Here is a 24,949-nt window from a genome sequence, read left to right as displayed (position 1 = left end):
AATCCCTACAAGTGGTAAGCAGATTAGGGTTGGCTACAGATGAAGGGGTTGAGAGGGGAGTAGCTGCCAAAGCACGAATGTAGATTTCGCTGCTGTCATCACTTTTGAGGCAAAAAAGGTGTTCTAGAACCAGATGGTCCATAGTTGCAGCATTCTATGAATGTGTCAAACCACTGCATGGGATCCATTTGCGGGGTGACAACTCTAGCATGTGATGCATGTCAGTAGAGTATTAATTTAAAAGCACGTTGAAAGACCATTTCAGAAAAAAATAGAGATGGAAGCTAGTAATGTACACAGTTATACTTGTCTAAAGAATTGTATTGAACAAGGGGATAGTTTTGGACAGATTCTCAAGAAATGAAAACATTGGTCTTCAAAGGAAGATGAAATGGAAATAAAGTATAATGCTATAAAGAGATAAAGCAGAAACTAGAAAAGATTAAATTGAAAAGAGGATTGGAGGCCAGGCTAGTAAAGAAGGGAATATGGAGAAGAATAACATTAAAAGTCCTTTGAAAAGCCATAGGGAAACTTACTAACTGTAGAAGTTCCCCCAGAAACATACATATATGAAAGAAAACTAAATGGAGCCACAATATAATGGGAGAAACAATGCCCCAACTATATATGTTAAGACATTGTGTCAAACCTCCAGGTGTAAGGATGGGTTACATCTTGTTGAGTCATCATCCAAAGGAGTCTTATAGGCCTTCTCCAACAGACATTACAGGCTGTTACCAAAGATCTTGGTTATTCTCCATAACTTGAGAGTATAACCCTGTTGTTGAAGACACAATTTACTTATGTCATTGGACATGGAGAGATCAAGCTGATTCTCAACTAGAAGGTTCACCCCTATTGGCTAGCATTCATGAAGTTGGAATGTACTTTTCACTTTGCAGGGGGGAGAAAAGTAACTGCCAATACCACCCAGATATGAACACAGGAACCTACAACAGTGACCTGCCTGTGAGATACACTTGTGTATTAGTGCCACAAGTGCTATGGGAGCAACACACTACTTGTACAGATTTAGGACTCATTACATGAGATGGAACCCATACTTGACAATACTAATGTGGCAAAGAACCTGAGATTAGATAAGTCTTTAACCTAGGGGAAAACCTACGCTTATTATTCTGTTAAAGGAGCATAGAAATAATTAACAGTATATCCATAGATGAGAGCAAGGCTCAACTCTTCTTAACTTCTTCTTATAAGCTTCTTCGTATGGTAGATGGTAATTAACAAAGATCCACAACTAGACCGTGTGCAAAGAGTAAGAGACTTTGGCACACTCAGCCTTACCTGGGATGTTTTCTTCATATCCTGCTCTCTATGCTCTGGAAGAGTTGGCAAACACAAAATGGACTCCATGGCTTTTTCTGTGCTTTTTGTTTTGATGCTTTTTTCTTATTGATTTTTATTTTTAGCTTATTTGTCTGTTTTGATTTTATTTTTTCATTTCGTTATTTTCCTTTCTTTTGATAGGTGAAGGGCATGAATTTGGGTGGGTAGGGACATGGGGAGGATCTGGGAGGAATTGGAAGAGTGAAGAGTATGATTAAAATACAGTGTAAGAAAAAATTTAAATAAAAGTAAATAAAAAAGATTAAAAGAGTTCCCAGTTTCAAAATGGAAGTGATGCAAGTATGAGAGACAGGTAGATCTCTGTGAGTTGGAGATCAACCTGGTCTACATAGTGCATTCCAGGCCAGTGAGGGTTACATGGTGAGACCTTGTCTCAAATAAACAAAAAGAAATATAAACATGACTACCATAAGTTGTCATCAGTGTTTTTGATCTTGGCCATTCTTACAGGTGTAAGATTTTAAACACAAAGCAAAGAAAGCCAGTCTACAAACCACAATCCCAGAGAATTTAGATAACAATGCAGACACTAAGAGAAACTTACATAGATATAATCTACATGGGAAGTTGAAAGTATAAAATGACAAGATCTCCTGAGTAAATTGAGAGCATGGGGACCTTGGGGGAGGATTGAAGGGGGGGAGGCAGGGAGGGGAGCAGAGAAAAATGTAGAGCTCAATAAGAAAAAATAGAGCCAAAAATCTAAGCAGGGAGAGAAGAATCAAAAATCTAGATTAACTGTTTCAGTGAAGATAAAGTTAGATTATAATCTTGAGGAACAGGGAGTTACCCCCTTGTGATTATCACTGGTATTTTCAGAATTTTTCAATGATCACTGGTATTTTTGGAATTTTCCAATGACACCCTCCTTACCCCTTTTGGATGGTTTCTTCCCTTAAATACTCCTTCTCCCAGCTACTCGGGGTCAAACTCCTTACCCCTGCGTGGGAAATGAGTTTTGGCCCCAGTGCACTGGTTCCTGTCCTGTCAATAAACCTTGTGTGATTGCAGCAAAAAAAAAAAAAGTATCAATAAAAAAAAAAGAAAAAAAGATGGAATCTCAGAGTTGTTTTGATTTGCATTTCTCTGATGACTAAGGATGTGGAACATTTCCTTAAGTGTCTTTAGCCATTTTAGATTTCTCTGTGGAGAGTTCTCTGTTTAGGTCTGTACTCCAATTTTATTGGATTATTTTTTCTTTTGATGACCATAGGCAAACACTCATACACATACATAAATCTTTCAAAAATATGATACCAGCTGTCAATGCCTATCTCTGAGGATAAAGGAGAAAATTTCAGATCACAACTGAATAAATTATGGACCCCCCAAAGAAAACAGTCTATAAGGCTTATGCTTATAACACCTGTACTCGGGAGGCTAAAGCAAGGGGACTGCCGCAAACCTGACACCAGTCTGGAGAAATAGTGAGTGCCAGGCCAGTGTGGGCTATCTCAAACAAAACAACAAGTAAAACAACATTTGTAAGATATTCAGGTGACTTACAGATTAAGGGCTAACTCATTTATACATAATTACATATTATATTACATATTTTGCCTGTCTAAAACACCAGCTTGGTCTAATAAAGAGGTGAATGACAACTAGCTAGGCAGGAGAGAGGCTGGGTGTGGCTGAGATGCAGAGAGAATAAATAGAAGAAGAGTGTGAAAGAGAGGAGCAAGAAAAGGAGGAGAGGAGGATGGCAGGGGCCAGCCACTCAACTGCACAGCCAGGTGTGGAGTAACAAGGAAAGAAAAGATATACAGAAATAGAGAAAGGTAAAAGCTCGGAGCAGGCTCCCCATAGAGTGAAGAGTAAAAACAAACAGAACAAACCCCTACAACAAAGCAATGCCTCAGCATCTCAACACTAATGACATCCTACAACAAAGATCTCATTCTTGGATTTCAGTTGGTGGTTCAATCAGTCTTGTCCAACCAGCCAGGGCTTGGGGAGGAGCTATGTGCTTCAACCCATGATTGGCAAGAATCCACATGGGGTGAGATGAGATTATAGAGCAGTTCTTAGAGAAGCTAGATGTGCTTAGTAAGTGATGGCTAGTTCTCTTCTTAGACTCATTACCAAAGCCTTCTCTTCCTGGAGACACCATGAAGACCTTCACATGAGCAAATATGTAAGAGCTTTATTTTCTTCATGCCTTAGGCTGATAGGCTATGTGATACCCCTCCAACTTGGAGTCTTTACTGAGAATGTTGTCATGGCTGGATCATTTTCTATAATGGTTCCCAAACTCAATCAGTTGGTCTATCATAATCATGATGTCTCTAGGAAGAACTTACTTTGTTTGCCCAGCTATCTACTTCCTCCGACTGCCTTTAAAAGGAAAGTCCTGATTGGGTAACTCTCCTGACAATTCCTTCCCTCTCCAGTAACTCCCACAGGAGTTTTTGATCTTAGTCTTCCCCATCTTTGAGGTCATATGTTCCTAAGGAGGAGGTAAGTTCCTTGTTTTATAGCTTTAGATTTGTTCAAGGAATTTAGCCAAGTGTCTCTCCACTTGCTGTAGCTCTCTAATGGGGGATGCTTAGGAGCTATTGATGGTTATGGAAGAAAACAAATAGAAGACATGAAAGATGGGTTTTATGGAGTTCCAGCCTCTTGTCTTAGTTTAAAGATGCAGTTATGTGAATGCAGATTGCAAATCAGTAACCTATGACATTGATGCAACCACTCCCATTTTGTCAATGGAGAAACTGGCATGTACATTATGCCCCTTAGGAAATTCTAATATGAAGCAGTAGGGTTGAATAATTCATTAGATATTTTAATTCTGAATTTTGAAATAGTGTTTTTCCACAAGTTATTGCTTTCTCTACATTTGTTTCATTCGACTTTTCATGTGTAGAGATTTGGATTTGAAGGCGAGGCAGTTGATATGCTGTATAATAAATTAGTTCTCATGTATACCATGAAGACGACCTAACTAATAAAGACACCATCATCCCCCGCCCACCTCCTGAGGCCCTTTTGGTTTCTGGCAAACTCTGTCCAGATACTTCAAGGTACTATTGAATGTTCAGGGTCTATCTCCTGGTCAAGAACCTCATAGTTTATCTTGGGACACAGAGTTGGGCGTTTGACCTCTAGATTTGTCTATTATTTCAACTACTTCAAAATGAATATCATTTTTGTCTCTGAAAGAACTTTTGCTTCCCAAGGGAAAAGATAATATAGAAAAGGAGCCCTTGGCTTAATTGTATTATTTTTATTAAAATTCCCATGAATGACAGAAATTTCTTTTGCAATCTGCTATTGACTTCAGAGAACACTGATTAAACTATCAAGATTAATTTTGAAAGCAAAGTAATACCAGTAATCCCACCCTCTTTTTCATACTGTTTCTCCAGTCTAGGCTTGTCTTTGTGGAAGGGAGGAGAGGAATCTGTTGGGCCCTTCCCCCTGGGATGTCTGTTTATTATTATTGCTGACCTTTGCTAGCAAGTACATCTTGCTTCTCCTGGTGGTACATCTTGCACCTCGTGGCCTAACCTCAAGCTCCTTGTTCTGCTTAGTTGTTAACTGATTCGGCCATTCAATAACATGAACTTTAGAACCCTGGGTTTTTCCACAGTGCTGCAATCTGGTATATATAGACCACGTTCGCCCTTCAATAAATGGCCTTCTCCTAGCACCAATGACCCGCTGTGTAGTGTTTCTCTAAATCCTCAGCTCCTCGCTCACAACTCCTTACTGTGGTAGCACTGGTGCCTCAGGGATCCATACATAAAGAGAGAAAGAGAAAGAATCAGAACATTTGATCTGCACCACCTGCCACAAGAAGAGGGGTGGGTCTGCTTTGCTCTTGAATTCTTTCCAGCTGTTGGCTTGCAAAAACTTGTCGCTTCTTCACTTTATCAGTTATTCAATTGGTTTTTTTTTTTTTTTGGAAAGGCATTTGGAAATCAGTCTGTGGGGATATTCTTCGTTGGCAGGGAGAAACAGAGTACAGGCAGTCTCGGGGCAGAGGGAAACTTGGTTTAGGGGCCAAAATTCTGAGTGAAAGCTTTCTTCACCTTGTGCTTCTGCTCTATAAACTCCTCTGAGACTGTCCTCTGTCTCTTCTCTCTCTCTAGTCAGGAATCTCTCAGTATGACTGGAAAGCCTGTGCTTCACTACTTCAATGGAAGAGGAAGAATGGAGTCCATCCGGTGGCTCTTGGCAGCAGCTGGAGTGGAGGTAAGATGCCCGATAGTAGGGTTAGTTTTCTTTCCAGGTTATTCATTGGTAGCTTACTTGGCTACAAGTCGTAGAAAACTTTATGTTCTTTTCAAACAAAAAGGAGCTTTCAACAAATACTCTTTGAATGTTGGGCTGCTGGTGAGTTTGTTTTATGAAATAAGTGCTCAAAGTCTGTGGGGACCTATTATAGATATTATGTTCATTCAGATAGTATAAATGGTGTTCTACAATAACTAGCAAGGAAAAGAAAGCTAAGGAGGGAAGAGTAAAAAGGAAGGGAGAACTCATTTTGCCTCCCAGCTTCTCTCAGGTCATTCTTATCAGTCTAGTGAGAGCACCACCTAATTCCATTTGCCTGAAGAGCATTAAGAGGCAAATACTTAATTTTTAAACATTAACTATTATTATTTGTGGGTGGGAGGCATGCGACACACATATCCAGAGGGCAAAGGACAACTTGCGAGAGTTTGGCTTTCTTTCTTTTTTTTAATATTTATTTATTATGTATGCAATATTCTATCTGTGTGCATGTCTGCAGGCCAGAAGAGGGCACCAGACCTCTTTACAGATGGTTGTGAGCCATGTGGTTGCCGGGAATTGAACTCAGGACCTTTGGAAGGGCAGGCAATGCTCTTAACCACTGAGCCATCTCTCCAGCCCCAGAGTTTGGCTTTCTTCTTCCACCATTTGGATCCTGGAGATCAAACCTGGGTTGTTAGGTTTGGAAGCAAGCACCTTTTCCCATGGAGCCACCTTGCTCATCTTCTGATAACTGTACTTAAAAGTGTAGACCAGCTCATGGAAACCAGGTATAGCAGCACACGCCTGTAAACTCTGCACTTGGGAGATGGAGACAAGAGGATTAAGAGTTTAAGGTCATGCTCTCTGACACTGCATGTTCAAAGCCAACACAGCCTGCATGCGACCCTGTCTCAAAAAACAAATAAGCAAAGATATGTAAGAACATAGCCTTTGCCTCTAAAATTGTTGCTGTCACATACTTTAATGAAATTGAAAATTACTAAAAATTGTTTATTCAACATATTTTGTTTATGACTTTTTGAGACAGGATTTCTACATGTAGCTCAAGTTGATCTTCGTCTCTCTCTTTTTAAAAATAAAAATTAATAAACTTACTTTGTTCTTCAGAATTTCATACATGTATAGAATGCGCAATGATCATACCCCTCAGCACACCCCTTCCAGCTTCGTGACTTCATTTTTAGTTCTCTCTTTCTCTCTGTCTCTTCCTTCCAGAGTTGAGAGTGGCTCAGAGTGTGGCCCAGAGTATGTGGGTATAACATTTATTTTCAATTTGATAACATGATCGTTTAGCAAAATATCAATAGCAAGTTCTACCCCAAGGCCTATGACTTTCCCAGCCATGTGCATTTGACCAGGATTACACATCCAGTCATGAGATTCATTCCTGTAGAGCAGGCCTCCAATACAATCAGAATGCGATTAGCTACCCCATGGCAGTCATGTCATTGTGTTATGACACATAATAGTCATATTCACTAGTTTAGTGTCTTGCTTGGCATGTTGGTGCTACAGCATGTAGAATCCAGCACTGGGTAAAACCATTGATTTTTTTTTCTTTTAGGTGTGCATGCCATGTTCTAGTACAGCAAAAGCTAGCTAGCAGGGAAGAGGCTCACCAGTGTATTTGAACTGATTTCTCTATACTCTATAAACAAAGTGTGCCATATCTTCAGCAATGAAGTTTACCATACCGTTATGGTATGTAACCAAGAGCAAAGATGATAGCCTGTGTTGTTTTAGAGACTTCTGAGGCCTCTTGATCAACAACGTGTAGGGAGGCATCCCATGCCTTGCAGTGTGACTTTCCTTTTACAATCCCTGTCTTTTTGATGCAGCATTGTCCACTAATATGGGGTAATTCCATTCTAACTGTTTATTTACTCTTTTAATGTCATAGTCTGAAGTTAGCTTACTAATTACTAAATCTCCAAAAGGTTTTCTCATGTATTCTTAATTTTGGTTAGCCCATTGCCCATTCATTTTTTTCTACCCCCTGCCCACACCAATCCTGAATCCTTCTTTATTCAGCTCTATGCCTGTCTTTCGTTTGATTACTTTAGTTCTTGGTGTACCCTAGACACTAATCTTCTGCCAGATGAAGAGCTGGAAGAGATGTTCTCTCATTCCATGGGCTGCCCCTTCATTTGCTTATAGTTTGTTTTGATTTATAGAAGCCTTTTCATTTTATGAGATCCCATTTGTTTTATTTATTTATTTATTTATTTATTTATTTATTTATTTATTTATTTGTTAAAGATTTCTGTCTCCTCCCTGCCACCGCCTCCCATTTCCCTCCCTCTCCCCCAATCAACTCCCCCTCCCTCATCAGCCCGAAGAGCAGTCAGGGTTCCCTGCCCTGTGGGGAGTCCAAGGAACTCCTACCTCCTTCCAGGTCTAGTAAGGTGAGCATCCAAACAGCCTAGGCTCCCACAAAGTCAGTACGTGCAGTAGGATCAAAACCCGGTGCCATTGTTCTTGACTTCTCAGCTGTCCTCATTGTCTGCTATGTTCAGCGAGTCCGGTTTTATCCCATGCTTTTTCAGACCCAGGCCAGCTGGCCTTGGTGAGTTCCCGATAGAACATCCCCATTGTTTCAATGTGTGGGTGCACCCCTTGCGGTCCTGAGTTCCTTGCTTGTGCTCTCTCTCCTTCTGCTCCTGATTTGGACCTTGGGGTTTCAGTCCGGTGCTCCAATGTGGGTCTCTGTCTCTGTCTCCTTTCATCGCCTGATGAAGGTTAATATCCAGGAGGATGACTATATGTTTTTCTTTGGGTTCACCTTCTTATTTAGCTTCTCTAGGATCACAAATTATAGGCTCAATGTCCTTTATTTATGGCTAGAAACCAATTATGAGTGAGTACATCCCATGTTCCTCTTTTTGGGTCTGGCTTACCTCACTCAGGATAGTGTTTTCTATTTCCGTCCATTTGCATGCAAAATCCAAGAAGTCATTGTTTTTTTACTGCTGAGTAGTACTCTAATATGTATATATTCCATACTTTCTTCATCCATTCTTCCATTGAAGGGCATTTAGGTTGTTTCCATGTTCTGGCTATTACAAACAATGCTGCTATGAACATAGTTGAGCATATACTTTTGTTGTATGATAGGGCATCTCTTGGGTATATTCCCGAGAGTGGTATTGCTGGGTCCAGGGGTAGGTTGATCCCGAATTTCCTGAGAAACCGCCACACTGCTTTCCAAAACTTTTTTTTTTTCTGAGACAGGGTTTCTCTGTGTATCATTGGGGCCTGTACTGGAACTAGCTCTTGTAGACCAGTCTGGCCTCGAACTCACAGAGCTCTGCCTACCTCTGCCCCTGAGTGCTGGGATTAAAGGCGTGTGCCACCCCCACCACCCCCACTGAAATCCCATTTGTTGATTAGTTCTAATTGCTATTGGAGTCTTATTTAAAAAAAACCCTCTGTGCCTGTAAGTTAAAACATGCTGTCTTATCTCCAAGGGTGGATTACTACAGAACTTTCTTTAAATTTATGGCCAGCCCCAGAGTGTTTTAATATAAAAATAGCATGCATTCACAGAGACTGTATATTCTGTCTCAACCCTTATAGAAGGAACCAAGGTCCCAAAAAATAGAGATGTCCTTTTTTTTTTTTTTGATTTTTCGAGACAGGGTTTCTCTGTAGCTTTTTTGGTTGCCGGGCAGTGGTGGCGCATGCCTTTAATCCCAGCACTCGGGAGGCAGAGGCAGGCGGATCTCTGTGAGTTCGAGGCCAGACTGGTCTACAAGAGCTAGTTCCAGGAGAGAGATGTCTTTTTAAAATTTGTGTGTGTGTGTTTGTGTGTGTGTGTGTGTGTGTGTGTGTACGTGTGCACATGGGTACAGAAGTGTGCATGCCCTTGTGTCATGTGGTGTCAGAGAACAACTCGTGGGCAGTGGTTCTTTCCTCTTTGTGGGATATTGGGATTGGGTTCAGGTCATCAAGTATGCTACCAAGTGCCCACCCCCTGAGAAATCTTACCAAATGCTCCCTACTTTTTCCTCCACCATTTTCAGAGAAGGTTAAGTGAGGGAGCGGGACCGAGCAGAATGTGAGTAGCAGATGAGGACTGCGGTTCTAGACTGAGTGTGACATCATAAAGCCAGCTAAGTGTCAGTGTTCCCTATTGTGCAGCCTGGCCTAGGGAGACATAAGGAGCACCTGCTTTCTCTATTACTAACTCTGCCAGACCTTCCTCACCCTGATGAACCGCAGAGGAAAATTAATAAGAAAGCCAACATTCAGTAGGACCATTACCTCCAGCTCAGTGAGCACCAATTTGTTTTGTCGGCCCAGCCTTTATATTTTTGCACCTTCATCTAGACTCCCAACCTGTTCTTGTATGCCTCTGGGAACAATGCATATAGATGACCCTTTTCTATTTCATTCTATCTTTTTCTTCCTGTAATCAATATTATGCTTTTTGTTATCTAGTCATGTAGAGTTGGATAGGTTGGGTAGATGTGATAGATGAAGAAAGAGTTATGGAGTGTATGTCTCTGTGTAAAAGAGAGATGGGTTACTAATACTTTAATAATAAGTTTTAATCTTATTTTTGTGGATTCTTACTTTGGAATGTGAAATTTTATATGAGACATGCATAGCAGATTAAGTGAACTCAATACTTACTCATCAAAAACCCTCTCATTGTTTTGAAGAGCAATAAATACTTTTAAATATAGGTTTTCTATGAAGCATTCTATAACAAGTATAAAAGTTTTGTTACTATGTTGAAAGAATGAGAAGGTAGGTTTTGGTATCCATCCTTTGTTTTATAAGGTGGTGAGAGTCCCCCAAACCTGTAATCCATAATCGAGTGGTTGAATTTCAGAGTTCAAGTCTTCAGGAATCAGGAATAAAGGTGGCCTCACACAAGCTTAACGCCATCTAAGTGTTCAAGAATGTTGAGCAAAAATCCATGTCCTGCATACTGAAGTCCTGGTCTAACAGGAGATTAGGCTGTTTAATCCTATTTAACTTTCCCATTCCACAATAACAATATACAACATAATCTTACGTTCTATGTTCTTTGCCTTATTTAGTTTGAAGAAAAACTTTTTGAAAACCGTGAAGAATTTGAGAAGTTAATCCAAGGTGAGAGAAAACCCTTTCACTCCCAGTGTTGCCTGAGACCTGAGATGGTCATCCCCTACTGTGAAAGGCCACTTCTGCTCATCTCTCTAGTATTCCAAGAGCGCAGTACAAGTCATGTGGACAGTGACCACCAGGACCCTACCTCTATGTAAGGAAGGCAGATCCTGAGCCTTGTGTTATGGTAAAAATAAAATGCTTCAGCTCTCCAAGGGGTGCAGCATCAGGCCATGAGGGTCAGCAGGTTCCAGGCAGGGAACCACGTGGTGGTTGAGATACAGAGACATGGATAGGCACACCATGCAGAGTGAGGTTGAGTATTTATTTAGTGGGTTGTGGAAGGGAAGGGAAAAGAGGGAAGGGGAGAAAGGGGGAAGAGCAGAGAGAAGGAGGGAGAGAAACAGAGAGAGAGAGAGAGAGAGAGAGAGAGAAAGAGAGAGAGAGAGAAGCAGGAAAGGTAGAAGTAGGGAGAAGGGAGAGCGGCAGAAGCTGCCTCTTGAGGAGAGAGACAGAAAGGAAGGAGCTCAGGCAGGAAGCTGAAGGTAGATCTGCTTGCTCCAGGGGACAGGGGAGGGAGTAGGTAGGGTTTGTCTCATAAAGGGACAGGACAGACCATTACACCTTGTAAGTAGGAGGAATGCACTCCAAACTTTCCAAGTTGTGATAATCATGACTTTGACATTTCCCCCCAATAGTTCGCAGTGATCCTTCCTGCAGTTGCTTCATGGTACCTCCCTGTTGTTATTTTTCAGCTTTCCAGGATATAAAGTTACTGTCTTTATTATTTATTTTTAAGATTTATTGTTTTGGCATTTTGAGACAGGGTCTCATGTAACCTAGGCTACACGAACTCATTATGTAGCTTAGAGTGACCTTGAACCTGCACTCTTCCTGAGTCCTGGGTTTACAGATGAACACCACCATGCACAATGAACATCTTTATATTAAATTCTCTCTGCCAAGTAAGTTGTGTGGTTTGGCCTCCCGGTTAGATCCAAATTGATGAGAGGAGACTGGCCCAACCCACCCAACTTCAAAGATTGTAACAGGACAAGCCCCACTGTTGCCCTCATTGGGGGTGGTGTGTATGTGGAGAGTGAGGCAGAGACTGAGAGACAGAGACAGAATTCTTTCTAATCAAGGAACCATTGCCATCTTACACTTCTTATTCTGTTGTGATTTCTCGGTTGGTTTGTTTTGCTACAAAGCATCTTGGGAACATTAAAGATATAAGCCCAGAATAAACAACATCACCTGGATGGGAGCTTATGTACAGAAGAGCAAATTTCAAGAAAGACTTTGCATTCAGAGTGAGGGTCAAAATTTATGTGTGTTTTCTGGAAAGCAATGGCAAACGATAGAAAGAACTAAACAGTGGTACAGTGTAAGACTTCAGGAGACGACCAGACGCAGAGGAGGAATGGGTAAGGAGACTGAACTCAGAATGACAACAGAGGGTGCTGCCCGAGGTCAAAGGTAAAGGCTGTCTAAATGAGTGGCATGGCCCCAGGGAAAGAGACTATGAAAGTAGAGGGAGCACTATGACCCCAGGGAAAGAGACTATGAAAGTAGAGGGAGCACTATGACCCTAGGAAAGAGACTATGAAAGTAGAGGGAGCACTATGACCCCAGGGAAAGAGACTATGAAAGTAGAGGGAGCACTATGACCCTAGGGAAAGAGACTATGAAAGTAGAGGGAGCACTTGTCCAAGGGAGTGATTTGCATCTACATGAATCCAAAATTTCCAAAACTATCTCAAAATTGATCCAAAATGTCAAATATTTATTAGGAGCCTTGCTCCTAAAGGGTCCAATGACCTGGGATGGATGTGGGAAGTTGACAGAATGAAGGAAATGCTGATCACCTGTTTCAAACAAGTGGCTCTGGACAGATTGAGCCGTTTTTATTCGTACAGTTTCAATAGTTTGCACGAACAGTTTTTGTTTAAGTTTTTCAAGACAGGGTTTCTCTGTGTAGCTTTGGAGCCTGTCCTGGAACTTGTTCTGTAGACCAGGTTTATAAAGATCCACCTGCCTCTGCTTCCCAAGTGCTGGGAATGAAGGCGTGTGCCACCAACACCTGGCCGTATGAATAGTTTTGCAATCATTTTTGTTTCCTTAAGTTTCTAATAATAATTGCAACAATTGCCCATTTGTTCCCTTACCTCATTCCCCTTCTGTCCCCCAACTTTCCCACCGGAAACACTACCTACTTGATTCATGCTCAATGTTAAAAGCATAAACAGTGTCGCAAGCTACAAAGGAAGTTTTCTAAGTAGGCACCCCTGAAGGTAGAACAGTGTGTCTAGCTGGCAGCATTTGCAGCTACAGCATCATGCAAAGTGAAAGAAAATTTTGTCTCTAGTGACTAATGTTTACCTCTGGTCAAATCTAAGTTCTCATAATCAACTTATCAGCCAAGACTGGATCAATCCAGTCTTCACTCTGTACTACTCTGTCTCCTAAGGGGGTTATACCATTTTTTCCCTACCATCCTGTAAACTACATAACTTAAAACCATACTCTTAATAGTTGGCATTGCTTATTTCTTGTTCTCATATCCCCTTTCTCCTTCCGATAGCGTTGACTCCTACAGTATTGGCACAGCTATTAGAAATGAGGGTGCTTGGCTTTTATGATTTTGCTTCATTCCCTGTTCCTAGATTATTCTCATTAACTCCTGATAACATCTATTTATTAGCATTTCTCTTAGACTCTTATGGTTAGACTCATTCTCTCCAGAACAATTATGGAAATTTGTAATAATGTCATGAACTACCGTGACTCCTCCGGACTAGTCACAAGGTGCGTTAGAAAGGCAACATCCTGTTCTTCAGAATCCTGAATTCATGGTCACACTTGAAACATCAAAGGCTTTAGGGACTGAATCAGGTCCAGTGTATATTTCTTTTTCTTTTCTTTCCTTCTTTTTTTGAGACATGGTTTCTTTTGTGTAACAGCCCTGGCTGTCCTGGAACTAGCTTTGTAAACTAGGCTGTTTTCAAAGTCACATAGATCTGCCTGCCTCTGCCTCCCCAGTGCTGGTATTAAAGACGTGTGTTACCACTGCCTGGCTCACTGTATGTTTTTAACAACATTCCCTTTGGCTTACGCAGAGAAGAGTCATAAGGGGAAAGTTTTCTTAATGCAATAGACATTTCATCTATGGCTCAAAAAAAGTGAAACTTGAGGCAGCCAGCAATATGATTTGTGTAAGGAAAGCAAGGAGAGCAGGTAGCACTTAGGCTTTGGGGGTTATGACAAGAAATATACAGCGAACTATCTATTGGCCTTGCCAAAAATGAGTTACATTCTCCCAGGCCTTACCAACAAGAGAACTTGTTCATGTTATTCTCAGGCTTTGTCCCCCCAAAAAGTCTCATAACTCCCAGCAGCTGTCATGTTTTGCCCTCTATATAATTTTTGGTTAAAGAATGCATCTTTCTCTTCTTGGGTGCTAGAAAGTGCTTTGATAAATGGATTCTATGGTCCTATTTCATAGAGCATTTAGAACGAATGGAAATGTAGTTACCACTCTGGCAAGCAGGAAATAATCTAGCTTCTCATTGTGCATTTCAAGGTGGAACCCTGATGTATGAACAAGTGCCCATGGTTGAAATCGACGGAATGAATTTGGTGCAAACAAGAGCCATCTTAAGATACATAGCTGCAAAGTACGACTTGTATGGAAGAAACCTGGAAGAACAGGCCTGGTAAAAAAGACTGTTTGTTACTTAGAGCAAGAGCCAAAGCAAAACAACAACAACAACAACAACAACAACAGCAAAAGCACCCAAACCAGAACACTAACATTTAGCATCACTAGAAGCCATGTTCATAGTATAGTTCTTGACAGACTGAAACAAAGCCCATTTTTGTTCTTGACTGGAGGAATCTATTGTAACCAGTTCCAAAGAGGAAGATGCCAAGATAGCCCATTCCACAATATTTACCTTCAGCAATAAGTCATTTGGGTAAATACTGATAATAGGGTTCTAATTTTTTTTTTTAGTTGTTTGTCTGGCTTTAGTTAGGAGAGGGTGTTAGCTATGTTTTCATAAATCCATGTTTGCCTCTACCATGTGGGAATGGTACACAAAAATAAAGAAAACCCACTCATGCATTTATTTGGAGGCTAGGGCTCACTTAACCCTGTAAATCCAAAGTGGTTCTAGGAAACCACCTCATCCGAGCTCTGCTTATGGCAGCTGCCCTGCCCCCGAACTCACTCCACCCCTGGCCTCCTAAACACAATATAAATCGTTCCAGCAAGCACTAGGCCTTCTATGATTGGCAAGCCTATCTCTAAACCTTAAGTTTGTCTCTTACCTAGGAGCAACTTTAAGTTGAAAATTATTGTGTTTATTTGATAAACACTGTTGTTGGGGGAAAGCCATCTCTTAATACAAGATGAGCTGTATTTTCAGTGACTGTTGTGGCATTGTTTTATCTCACATTGCATTTTAAGACATGTCCAGAAAAAAAAAGAAAAGAAAACGGACACAGCCAATTTTCAGAGTGCCCCACCATTAAGTATTTGCTGTGAGCACCACCCTCTTCCCAGCAGTTTTTGCTAAGTTTCTTCTGGCTGTTTTGGCTGCACCTCAGTCTACTGTGTTCCTCCGTCTTTGCATGTTTGTCCATTGCTAGTTGCTGCACCTCAGTCTCCTGTGTTCCTCCGTCTTTGCATGTTTGTCCATTGCTAGTTGCTGCGCCTCAGTCTACTGTGTTCCTCCGTCTTTGCATGTTTGTCCATTGCTAGTTGCTGCACCTCAGTCCGTCTTTGCATGTTTGTCCATTGCTAGTTGCTGCACCTCAGTCTACTGTGTTCCTCCGTCTTTGCATGTTTGTCCATTGCTAGTTGCTGCACCTCAGTCTACTGTGTTCCTCTGTCTTTGCATGTTTGTCCATTGCTAGTTGCTGCACCTCAGTCTCCTGTGTTCCTCTGTCTTTGCATGTTTGTCCATTGCTAGTTGCTGCACCTCAGTCTACTGTGTTCCTCTGTCTTTGCATGTTTGTCCATTGCTAGTTGCTGCACCTCAGTCTACTGTGTTCCTCTGTCTTTGCATTTTTGTCCATTGCTAGTTGCTGCACCTCAGTCTACTGTGTTCCTCCGTCTTTGCATGTTTGTCCATTGCTAGTTGCTGCACCTCAGTCTACTGTGTTCCTCTGTCTTTGCATGTTTGTCCATTGCTAGTTGCTGCGCCTCAGTCTACTGTGTTCCTCCGTCTTTGCATGTTTGTCCATTGCTAGTTGCTGCACCTCAGTCTACTGTGTTCCTCTGTCTTTGCATGTTTGTCCATTGCTAGTTGCTGCACCTCAGTCTACTGTGTTCCTCTGTCTTTGCATGTTTGTCCATTGCTAGTTGCTGCACCTCAGTCTACTGTGTTCCTCTGTCTTTGCATGTTTGTCCATTGCTAGTTGCTGCACCTCAGTCTACTGTGTTCCTCTGTCTTTGCATGTTTGTCCATTGCTAGTTGCATTTGGAGAGATGATCAGACACGGGATCTAGGGAGTGTTGCAAGGCTATTACAGCTCTTCCTCTAGGAAGAAGAAGAAATTGTCTGCAGATCCATCTTTTAGTGATATGAGTAGTTATTGGTGCTCAATGCTACTATTCCTTTCACATTTAGTATTTAGAGCAATTATATTTAGAAAAGTTTTCCCTCATTTACTGTCTAGCACATGGAGGCATGGTTTCCTATACCACAAAGAAAGCATTGAAGGTGGATTTTTACCTGTTTTCCACAAATGAGCGGGCTCACCTGTATTCTGTGACAGAGACCAATTTTTATTTATTATTTTTATGTATTAATATTTATCATTTTAGCATCACTCTCCCTTTGAGCATTTTTTGATATATTTAATTTTATTTCAGTTCCTATTCTCATTTATGTTCAAAACGTCCTACTTTTGGCCAATGGGGCCTAATGACTCCTCAGAATAATTTACTTTACCATAATGGTTTCTGGTAACTCCTTTGCATGTTTACCTGAGGATCCAGATCAGCCCTGGGCATCTCTCATTCCAGATATGGACCCAGCCATTTCCCTATGGAGCTGATGTTAATTTTAGCATGAACTGGTTTTAAAGTAGATATGTCACAGACCTAATGTGTATAAATTGAAGGTGAGATGGTAATTTATTCATAGTGATTTCATTGATACACCACTATGATAATAAAGCCTTGTATATGCTGTTGTATACTTTCAACTCTATACCTACATAATCCCACAGTGGTCCTGACACTCTGAGTGGTCCTCTTGGGAATCTGCTACAGAACAGTCACTCTCTCAGATCTGTGAGCTGAGGCCTCAGCTTGGCAGTCCTCAGACTTTCTCATGCAGTAGTGCTTTCTTAAATCTGGGCCGTGGGCTGGGACATTTGAACACATGATCATGGCCCGGCATTTCTTTCTCTTTCCATGTGGCTGGATGAGGCTTCCTCAAATCCTGTGATTCTCAGCATGGATATCTTAAAATGAAGCTAACTGCAAATGTAAAATGATAATCTGGTGGAAGCTGAAAGACATCAATCTTTGCTTTTTACTGTTCAACAGAATCGCTGAGCCCCATTGCAATGTAAGGCAGAGGCAACGAAAATTTAAGACTACCTTCCAGACACTGGGTGCTCGCTATCTCAGGGCGAAGCTACAGAACTAGAGGTTCAAAAAGATCAGAGATGCACCTTAGATCAGGACTTAGACATTCTGTGGGACCCCAAGATTCTTGTCACTGTGCTTCGGTGTCTGTCTTTCCATTCGTTCTCACAGATTGTGTGTGGGGTCCCCTCTTCCTTCATGGTCTGTTGTCCACCAGCCTGGGAGGACAGAGGGACAGAAGTGGCAATAGAGAGCTTTGTATAGCCTGTGAACATGGTATAAATATCCTTCTGGGAGACAGTTTTGGTGAGACAGCTCAACTTGATTTCAGAGTGAAGAGAAATATAATGGGTGGGGACAGAGGCTGGGGTGTCATCTAACTTGCATTAAACAGCAGGTGCCTATCATAAGGGTCCTAGTGCAAGTCTAATTACCACATGGGCATCAGGGGAAGCTTCTGCAGGGGATTGTGTTAAGGGTCACACTAGAGATAAGTCGGCCATCCAGGTCTAGAGATATTCTCCAGATAAGGTAGGGTAGAGAGCAGGAAGCCACCTCCACCCTCCACCCACATGCAGGGGAGGGAGTCCTCATGTTGCCCAGCACGGAGAAAACTGCCAGGCCATGGCAGACTGCAATGTCTGACCAGCAGGGCCTCCCAAAAGTTGTGGGCAGCAGCAAGTGGAGACTTGTGGAACAAATTCTGTGCCATTTAAAATGATGTTTTAGATGATTAAGAATCTTGACTTCATGCAGAGAGGTTTTAGACAAGACAGAGGTCCCTAGATACCTCTTCTCCCAGATGTAGACTATATTAAAATAGGCAAATACCATACATATTTATTTACTCAATGTTTTACTTCACTGTTATTTCAATACTTTATGTGAGCACATCACATTTAATTAATAGCAGCGCTGCATGGTAAATGTGAACACACATGTCATTGCGCAAACACTTTGGTGCGGTGTTTCTTCTTATTTCCCAGATTAATTTGGGGGGCAGAGTTTTGCTATGTAGCTCAGGACACTCCCACCTCAGCCTTCTGAGCGCTAGGATTCCAGGCTCATACCACGGCACCTGTGTCCGGTGAGCTTTATTAGTATCCTCAAGGAACCACTTGCTGGTATAAATACTTGACTGGAGTTCATGAAACAATACCCCTGGTGAACCCCCAGTAACCAGGCAGATGAGGTAGACACTATATAAAATGTGTCATTGGGTGGCTGGAGAGATGGCTCAGAGGTTAAGAGCACTGGCTGCTCTTCCAGAGGTCCTGAGTTCAATTCCCAGCAACCACATGGTGGCTCACAACCATCTGTAATGGGGTCTAGTGCCCTGCTCTGGCATGTGGGCATACGTCGAGGCAGAATGTTGTATACATAATAAATAAATAAATAAATAAATAAATAAATAGTGTCATTGGTTCATAGAATGTTCTTCCTGGTATTGGTAATTCTTCTGTAAATGATCTCCCTTTCTCTAGGATTGATATGTACGTGGAAGGCCTCAGGGACCTGAGTGACATGATTATGTTCTTTCCCCTCTCTCTGCCGGAGGAGAAGGAGATGAATCTTGACTACATCCTCCATCGAGCCACGACAAGATTCTTTCCTGTTTATGAGAAGGTGAGCAACAATCTTTGACTGTTTTATGGTTTGCATGAAAGAGGAAAAAAAAAAAACCCATCAAATGAAATTGAAAGCAGAGCTCCTTTGGTGGATGAAAGATTGCAAACCCTCTGTGAAAACTTGACCATCTGCCTTCACTTGTATGACATTTCTTCCTTCCACTGTGGTTTCTCTCTCACTGGATTCCTTTCCCTTCCTCCATTCTCTCTCTCTCTCTCTCTCTCTCTCTCTCTCTCTCTCTCTCTTTCCGCTTCCTTCCTTACTGCACATTTTGTGGGTGTGCACATTGTGTGTGTGCACACATGTGTATGTGTTTATGTGAGTGTGCAGAAGTGCACACCTATGCATGCATACAGAGGCCAGAAAAGGACATTAGATACCACCCTCCATCACTCTGCACTTAGGTCTCCTTTGAGCTGGGGTCATCCCTGAGCCTAGAGCTCTTGTTTTCAGTTAGTCTGGAAGCCAGCAGTGATCTTCAATCTCTACCCACGTCAAAGCTGAGTTTACACCTTTGGTGCTGGGGGCGATTCTTTTATTGTGGGTGCTGGGATGGCAACTCCAGTCTTCAAGAGGAAGAATTCTTAACCTTGCAGCCTTCTCTGCAGCCTCTATGGAAAGTCTTCTGGATTCTATTTTGTGTTTAAGGATTTTATGCATAGCTCCTGTAGTGTTTATGGTTCTGGTGCTGATAGAATTTCAGTTGCCTTAATTAAGTCTGAAGTAACATAGTACCTGCTCCATAAGATCCTCCAGGGCATCCCACGCTGAGGCGTGAGGATGAATGTGGTTCCTCCAATGTTCTGGTCAACACCAGAGCTTCACGGAGTTTATCAGGTCAGCAGGACTCTGTGAGTCACACGACAGCCTAAAAAGGAACTCTGCATTTTGTTTCGCAGTTCTCACATCTGCAAACTGATTCCTGGCAAACGTGTGCCTTAAATACACACTGAGAGTGGCATCCCTAGCTCCACGTGGGTGGTTCTTCAGTATCACGTGCTCTGCCTCCTTGGTGTATCCATCACCTTAAGGACAGACGTGGGGAAGAATGCCGAAAACTTGACCCTTGCTTAAAACAAAATCAGATGCATATTTTGAACTCACTTGCAAACTGATTTCATTGTCTTTTTAAAAAAGATTTATTTATTATGTATACAACATTCTGCCTCCATGTATGCTGACACACCAGAAGAGGGAGCCAGATCTCATTACAGATGGTTGTGACCCACCATGTGGTTGCTGGGAATTGAACCTGTGGAAGAATAGCCAGTCCTCTTAACCACTGAGCCACTTCTCCAGCCCTCATTGTCTTTTCTGAGTTGTGCAATATGCTTAGAACTGAATGATTAGTACCCACGTTTACATGTATTGATCATGAACACATCATGGTCATGCATATTATTTGTTACTGTGCCTGTGTCACAAATTACAGGTACCCGACCTTCCTAAGTTATAGTTTTCTTTTAATACATTTAGCAATCCATTTTCTGTCCTTTTGGTCCAAAATGTATCAAACTCTAAATCCTAAATACCGCAGGCTTTCTCAGTACAAATGTCTTTCAAAGGTATTTAAAGTATATCCATCTGTAGTTAGCACGTAATTTAAGATAGTTTGCTTTCTAATTTTAAAAACTAGTGCCAATAGCATGGATGGTTAATACCACTATTTTCCCTTCTTATTTTGCTTTTTTTGTGCTGCTGATAGAGATTAAAACCCAGCATAAAACCTTCACATGTGCAAGGCTTTACCCTCAAATACTACTATTTCAAATCCAGTCCTACTTATAATACTATGAAGCACAGAGGCGTCACTCATGGAGAGAAGAGGTGACAGTCCCAACGTTTCTAACAACAAAGCCAGGAACAATGATGACTCATCTCTACTGAAGGCCAAGGATGGGGCCATATGCATTTTACAAGCCCTGGCTTCTAATATTTGTATTAATTCCAAGAAAGAGGCGCTGTTATTACTCCACTTACAGATGAGGAAATCGTGACATAGAACAACCTGACGAATGCCAGGTTGATAAAAGTCAATACCTGCATTAACAACTCTATAGACACTTATCCCATGTCTAAGTCTATAATACAACATGGACTTAGGGGCTGGAATATATACCAGTGATGCCTATTCCATTTTTGTATTCAATCGATTTTAAATTGACATGACACAATATTTATAGATATGTTGAAAGAACACTTGCTAATAAAATTTGGGGTTGTCTACTTAGAGGGGGACATTCTCCCTGTACACAGGAGCCTTCTAAAGAGCAGCACACCCAAGGAAACTGCCCCGAGATGGGGTGAGGATAGACTGTGACCACATGCCCAAAAAAGCCACCAGACAGGGTGCTGAATAACTTGTGGGTAGGTGCGGGAGATGAGATGAAAAGGAGGTGAAAGAGTATGAGTCTAAACTGTTTTCTGTGCTCAGCTCACTGGAGGGGTGAAGCTAAGCTCAAATCCTAAGAGATTTGGGATAAGGCTTAAATTAAGCTAGGGATGGGACTTAAGTTCATGTTACTAGCTGAGGACAAAAACCCCAACAAAACAATAACAACAACAGATTAACAAATAGGTCTAACTTCTCAAAAATCTTCTCCCAAACTAGTAACACTTAAATTTTTTTTTGGATTTTTTTCGAGACAGGGTTTCTCTGTAGCTTTTGGTTCCTGTCCTGGAACTAGCTCTTGTAGACCAGGCTGGCCTCGAACTCACAGAGATCCGCCTGCCTCTGCCTCCTGAGTGCTGGGATTAAAGGCGTGCGCCACCACCGCCCGGCTCTAACACTTAAATTTTTGAGAGTGGCCCTCACCTTCTGCCTCCTCCATCCCAACCACATTACAGGCACTAAGAGACAACAAACAACATTATCTTGTGGGCAATCGGCTGAGTTGGGCTGATGTGCAACTCCTTGAAGTCATCTTAATGGTTGAAGAATGCAAGCCGGGTGTTCTCTCAGGCTTCCCTCTCTTACAGGTAACGTAAAGACGCAGGCCAGACTTCTGTCTGCTACGGGTAATGCTTCTGAGAGAATGACTGTGTGTTATTGTTTATTCCCTCACTCAGTCATCCTTTATTGTTTCAGAATTCACTTTTATATTTGTGCTACATCCTGTGCTAGAAATATAAAGATGCCATCATTAAACACATCTAGTCCAGAAAAGGAGTACACAGGCAGGTACCTTCCACACAGTGTGCTAAGATAAAAATATGGACAAGCAAGTACGGGCCACCTGTATGGGCCACCTGGACTGTCTCAAGGACCTTAAGGAGGCTTCTGCAGGAAGTGAGCCTCTGTGGTTTTGCCTGGCCTGTAGTAGAACCTTAAAAGTTGCTTCCTAAGCCGCTGCAGTGGCCTCCCCCTTGCAGTTGTAGGACTGTAGAGGCTGAAGTAGGAGGATCTCAAGTTCAAGGTCAGCTGTGGGGTGCAGAGCAAGAGCCCTTTCTCAAGAATAAACAAACAGTTGATTTTCTCCCTGGGAGCCGGGGAGGAGCATGTACGACAATACCATGTAACATAGTCGTTTCTTTAAGACCAATAGCAGTCACTGATGAAACTCATCTTCCTTCCTCTGCACCAAGAACCAAATACACCTTTACTCATTCATTTCATGCATCTCAGAGTAAAGAGACAGGACTTGGAGGTTAGGAAACTTTTCCATTGTGGGTTGGTAGAAGGACTGGGACTTAAACTTTAATCTGTCTGATTACACAAATATCATATAGATTAAATCCCATTTATCATTTTAAAGCTAAATTGAAAATATTCAAGACTTGCTACAATTCTAAAGTCTCATTTTTTCACTTCATAGTACAGTGTAAACTTATTTGTAAAAGCTATTTGGTTCACTTCATATTTTTTAATGTTGCCTAATTGATATTTCTGAGCATTTCCTGATCATATACTGCTCCATTCACTGTGATTATCTTAAATAGTAAAAGTCAGAAGCACCGACTCTCTGAGAGATGGCTACATAAACTAAAAAGTACCCACTGTTTGAGTTTATGCAGCTACCTCACGTTGTTTAAAAGATCACATAACAGCAAGGAAAACACTGGTGGCCTAAAAGTGAGGGCTCCCCTAATTGTGGCACTCGCTGTGATGTGCTGATGTTGCTTTTATGGATAATATGTCAACAGCATCATTACAGGGGTGGGCTCTTCACATTTCAGACACTAGGATATAATTCTTAAAATGAATTCAATTGATTACAGCTTGTGAATACTTTTATTACTCATAAAATATTGAAACTTGCCTTGTACAAGGGTACTATCATTTGGCAATCATAGACAATGAAGGAAAATTCCATTATCCTCACCCTTTCCCACAGTGTGTAAAACAAATTATATTTGTTTCTTTTGAAATGTGCACACACTCACGCACACATACATATACATTCTCTAATATTCACTCACTCACACACACTCACATATACACACTTGCTCACATTCTCTCTCTCTCTCTCTCACACACACACACACACACACACACACACACACACACACACACACATGGGCGTGTGTGTGCAGGTCCTGGAGGAGGTCAGGAGAGGGTGTCAGATCCCCTTGAGCAGGAGTTACAGGTGACTGTGAGCCGCCTGGTAGTGGTGACAGAACTCAGGTCCCCTGGAAAAGTGGGACACTTCCTTAACCACTAAGCCATCTCTCCAGGGGATACAAATTTCACACATTTTTTTTTCATTTATCAGAACATACCTTCCTTGTATTTATTTTGCTACATTCTTTTCTCGCGGATTGTGGCCTTTTACCTTGCAGGACTTCAAGGTCAGAACCAGCCAGATCCCCACAATTAACAGATTTCTCCAACCTGGAAGCCAGAGGAAGCCTCCATTGGATGATGAGTCCCTTGGGACTGCGAAGGACATATTCAAATTTGAACAAGGCGTGTTTCTTAAAAACATGAACACTATAGTAGCTGAGTATTAACAGACACAGATGCCCATGGAAATCAGTGAACACTTTACACTGTGCTTGTATCAATGCCCAGGAAAACATCCTGGTGCTATGTCTGTAAAGAGATGATGAGTGTGTAAGGAAATAAACTACTGGAAACTTATCAATAAGTCAGAAAAGCCAACTCCTGTTTCTAATAAGACATGCTACCAAGAATGAGTCCAGAAAACCCAAGTAGGGCTCTCTGGACTCTGTACAGTCCTAGAGTAGACTTGCATGTAGTGAGTGGAAGCCAAAAGGTTTTCACTGTGTGTGTGCATGTGCACACACACATGTGATCACGAGTTTGCTGTGGCATATGTGTTCAGTTCAGAAAACAGCTCTCTTTATACCCTGTAGACTCTGGAGATTGGAATCATGTGTGGTATTTTGAATGTAATTGGCCCCCATAAACTCATGGGGAGTGGCACTATTTGTCCCTCCTTACCTGGCCCCATCTACAGGCTAGTTCTTCAACCCACAGCTGGCCATCTTCAAGCTATACACTCTGGCATCCAAGAGAATTTTTTTTTTAAGACAAGGTCTTTCTACTGGTGCTGGCTGCATTAGAATTTGCTGTATACCCTAGACTGTCTTCACACATGTGCCAATCTTCTCCATCAACCAGAGGCATCTCCTCTATACCTTATGTGGTGACCTCCACATGTCCCAGACTCAGCACTAGGCACAGAGTAGGCAGATGGCATGAGACAGTCTCCTGTCACCTTCGAGGTCAAGGAGAGTGGAGATGGAAGGAAAAGGGTCTCCAGACCCAAGGTCACAAGCAGTGACTAGGTAGAGGGTACCGTGCATACTTACAGGGCTTTTTTTAATGCTCTCTGAGTGAGTGAGTGAGTGATGGATATATCAGTGAAGACAGGATGTTCACCTGAATGCTTCCCAGGGACTCAAGAAGATTGGGGATGACAGGAGTCTTATGGTCACTGTCACTGTTTGAAACAATGGTAGCTCTCCAGTTCTCACTGGGATCTACCAGAGAAATCACTAACCACGGATAAGATACTAACTGGTGTTTCTTCATCCTGC

General features: G+C 41.9%; 1 protein-coding gene across 2 annotated transcripts; it reads left to right on the top strand.

Moving 5' to 3' along the window:
* Positions 1–24,072, top strand: LOC121450871 (glutathione S-transferase-like). 2 transcript variants are annotated; one of them, XM_041656227.1, is made up of 7 exons: positions 1–14; positions 5,472–5,574; positions 10,668–10,719; positions 14,297–14,429; positions 18,802–18,943; positions 21,794–21,925; positions 23,726–24,072. In XM_041656227.1, exons 2-7 carry the CDS (start codon positions 5,488–5,490, stop codon positions 23,894–23,896), a joined length of 717 nt encoding a protein of 238 aa, XP_041512161.1. In that variant the 5' UTR covers positions 1–14; positions 5,472–5,487; the 3' UTR covers positions 23,897–24,072. The 2 variants fall into 2 exon arrangements, with proteins under 2 accessions (XP_041512161.1, XP_041512160.1); XM_041656226.1 differs by lacking the exon at positions 1–14 and adding an exon at positions 5,111–5,183.
* The last annotated feature ends 877 nt before the right edge of the window (positions 24,073–24,949 follow it).

Source organism: Microtus oregoni, unplaced genomic scaffold (genome assembly GCF_018167655.1).
Source record: "Microtus oregoni isolate MIOR12 unplaced genomic scaffold, Mior012 000007F_ref0000211, whole genome shotgun sequence".
Taxonomy (NCBI): Eukaryota; Metazoa; Chordata; class Mammalia; order Rodentia; family Cricetidae; genus Microtus; species Microtus oregoni.
The sequence above is the reverse complement of the archived record's forward strand: the minus strand, read 5'-3'. Positions and strand labels throughout refer to the sequence as shown.

What these genes read in the sequence shown, in the direction of transcription:
- LOC121450871 (XM_041656227.1), top strand. Translation starts at nt 5,488, where the DNA reads ATGACTGGAAAGCCTGTGCTTCACTACTTCAATGGAAGAGGAAGAATG. An exon ending in TGGCAGCAGCTGGAGTGGAG is followed by an intron (nt 5,575 to 10,667) that starts GTAAGATGCCCG and finishes TGCCTTATTTAG; the next exon opens with TTTGAAGAAAAACTTTTTGA. An exon ending in AACCTGGAAGAACAGGCCTG is followed by an intron (nt 14,430 to 18,801) that starts GTAAAAAAGACT and finishes CCCTTTCTCTAG; the next exon opens with GATTGATATGTACGTGGAAG.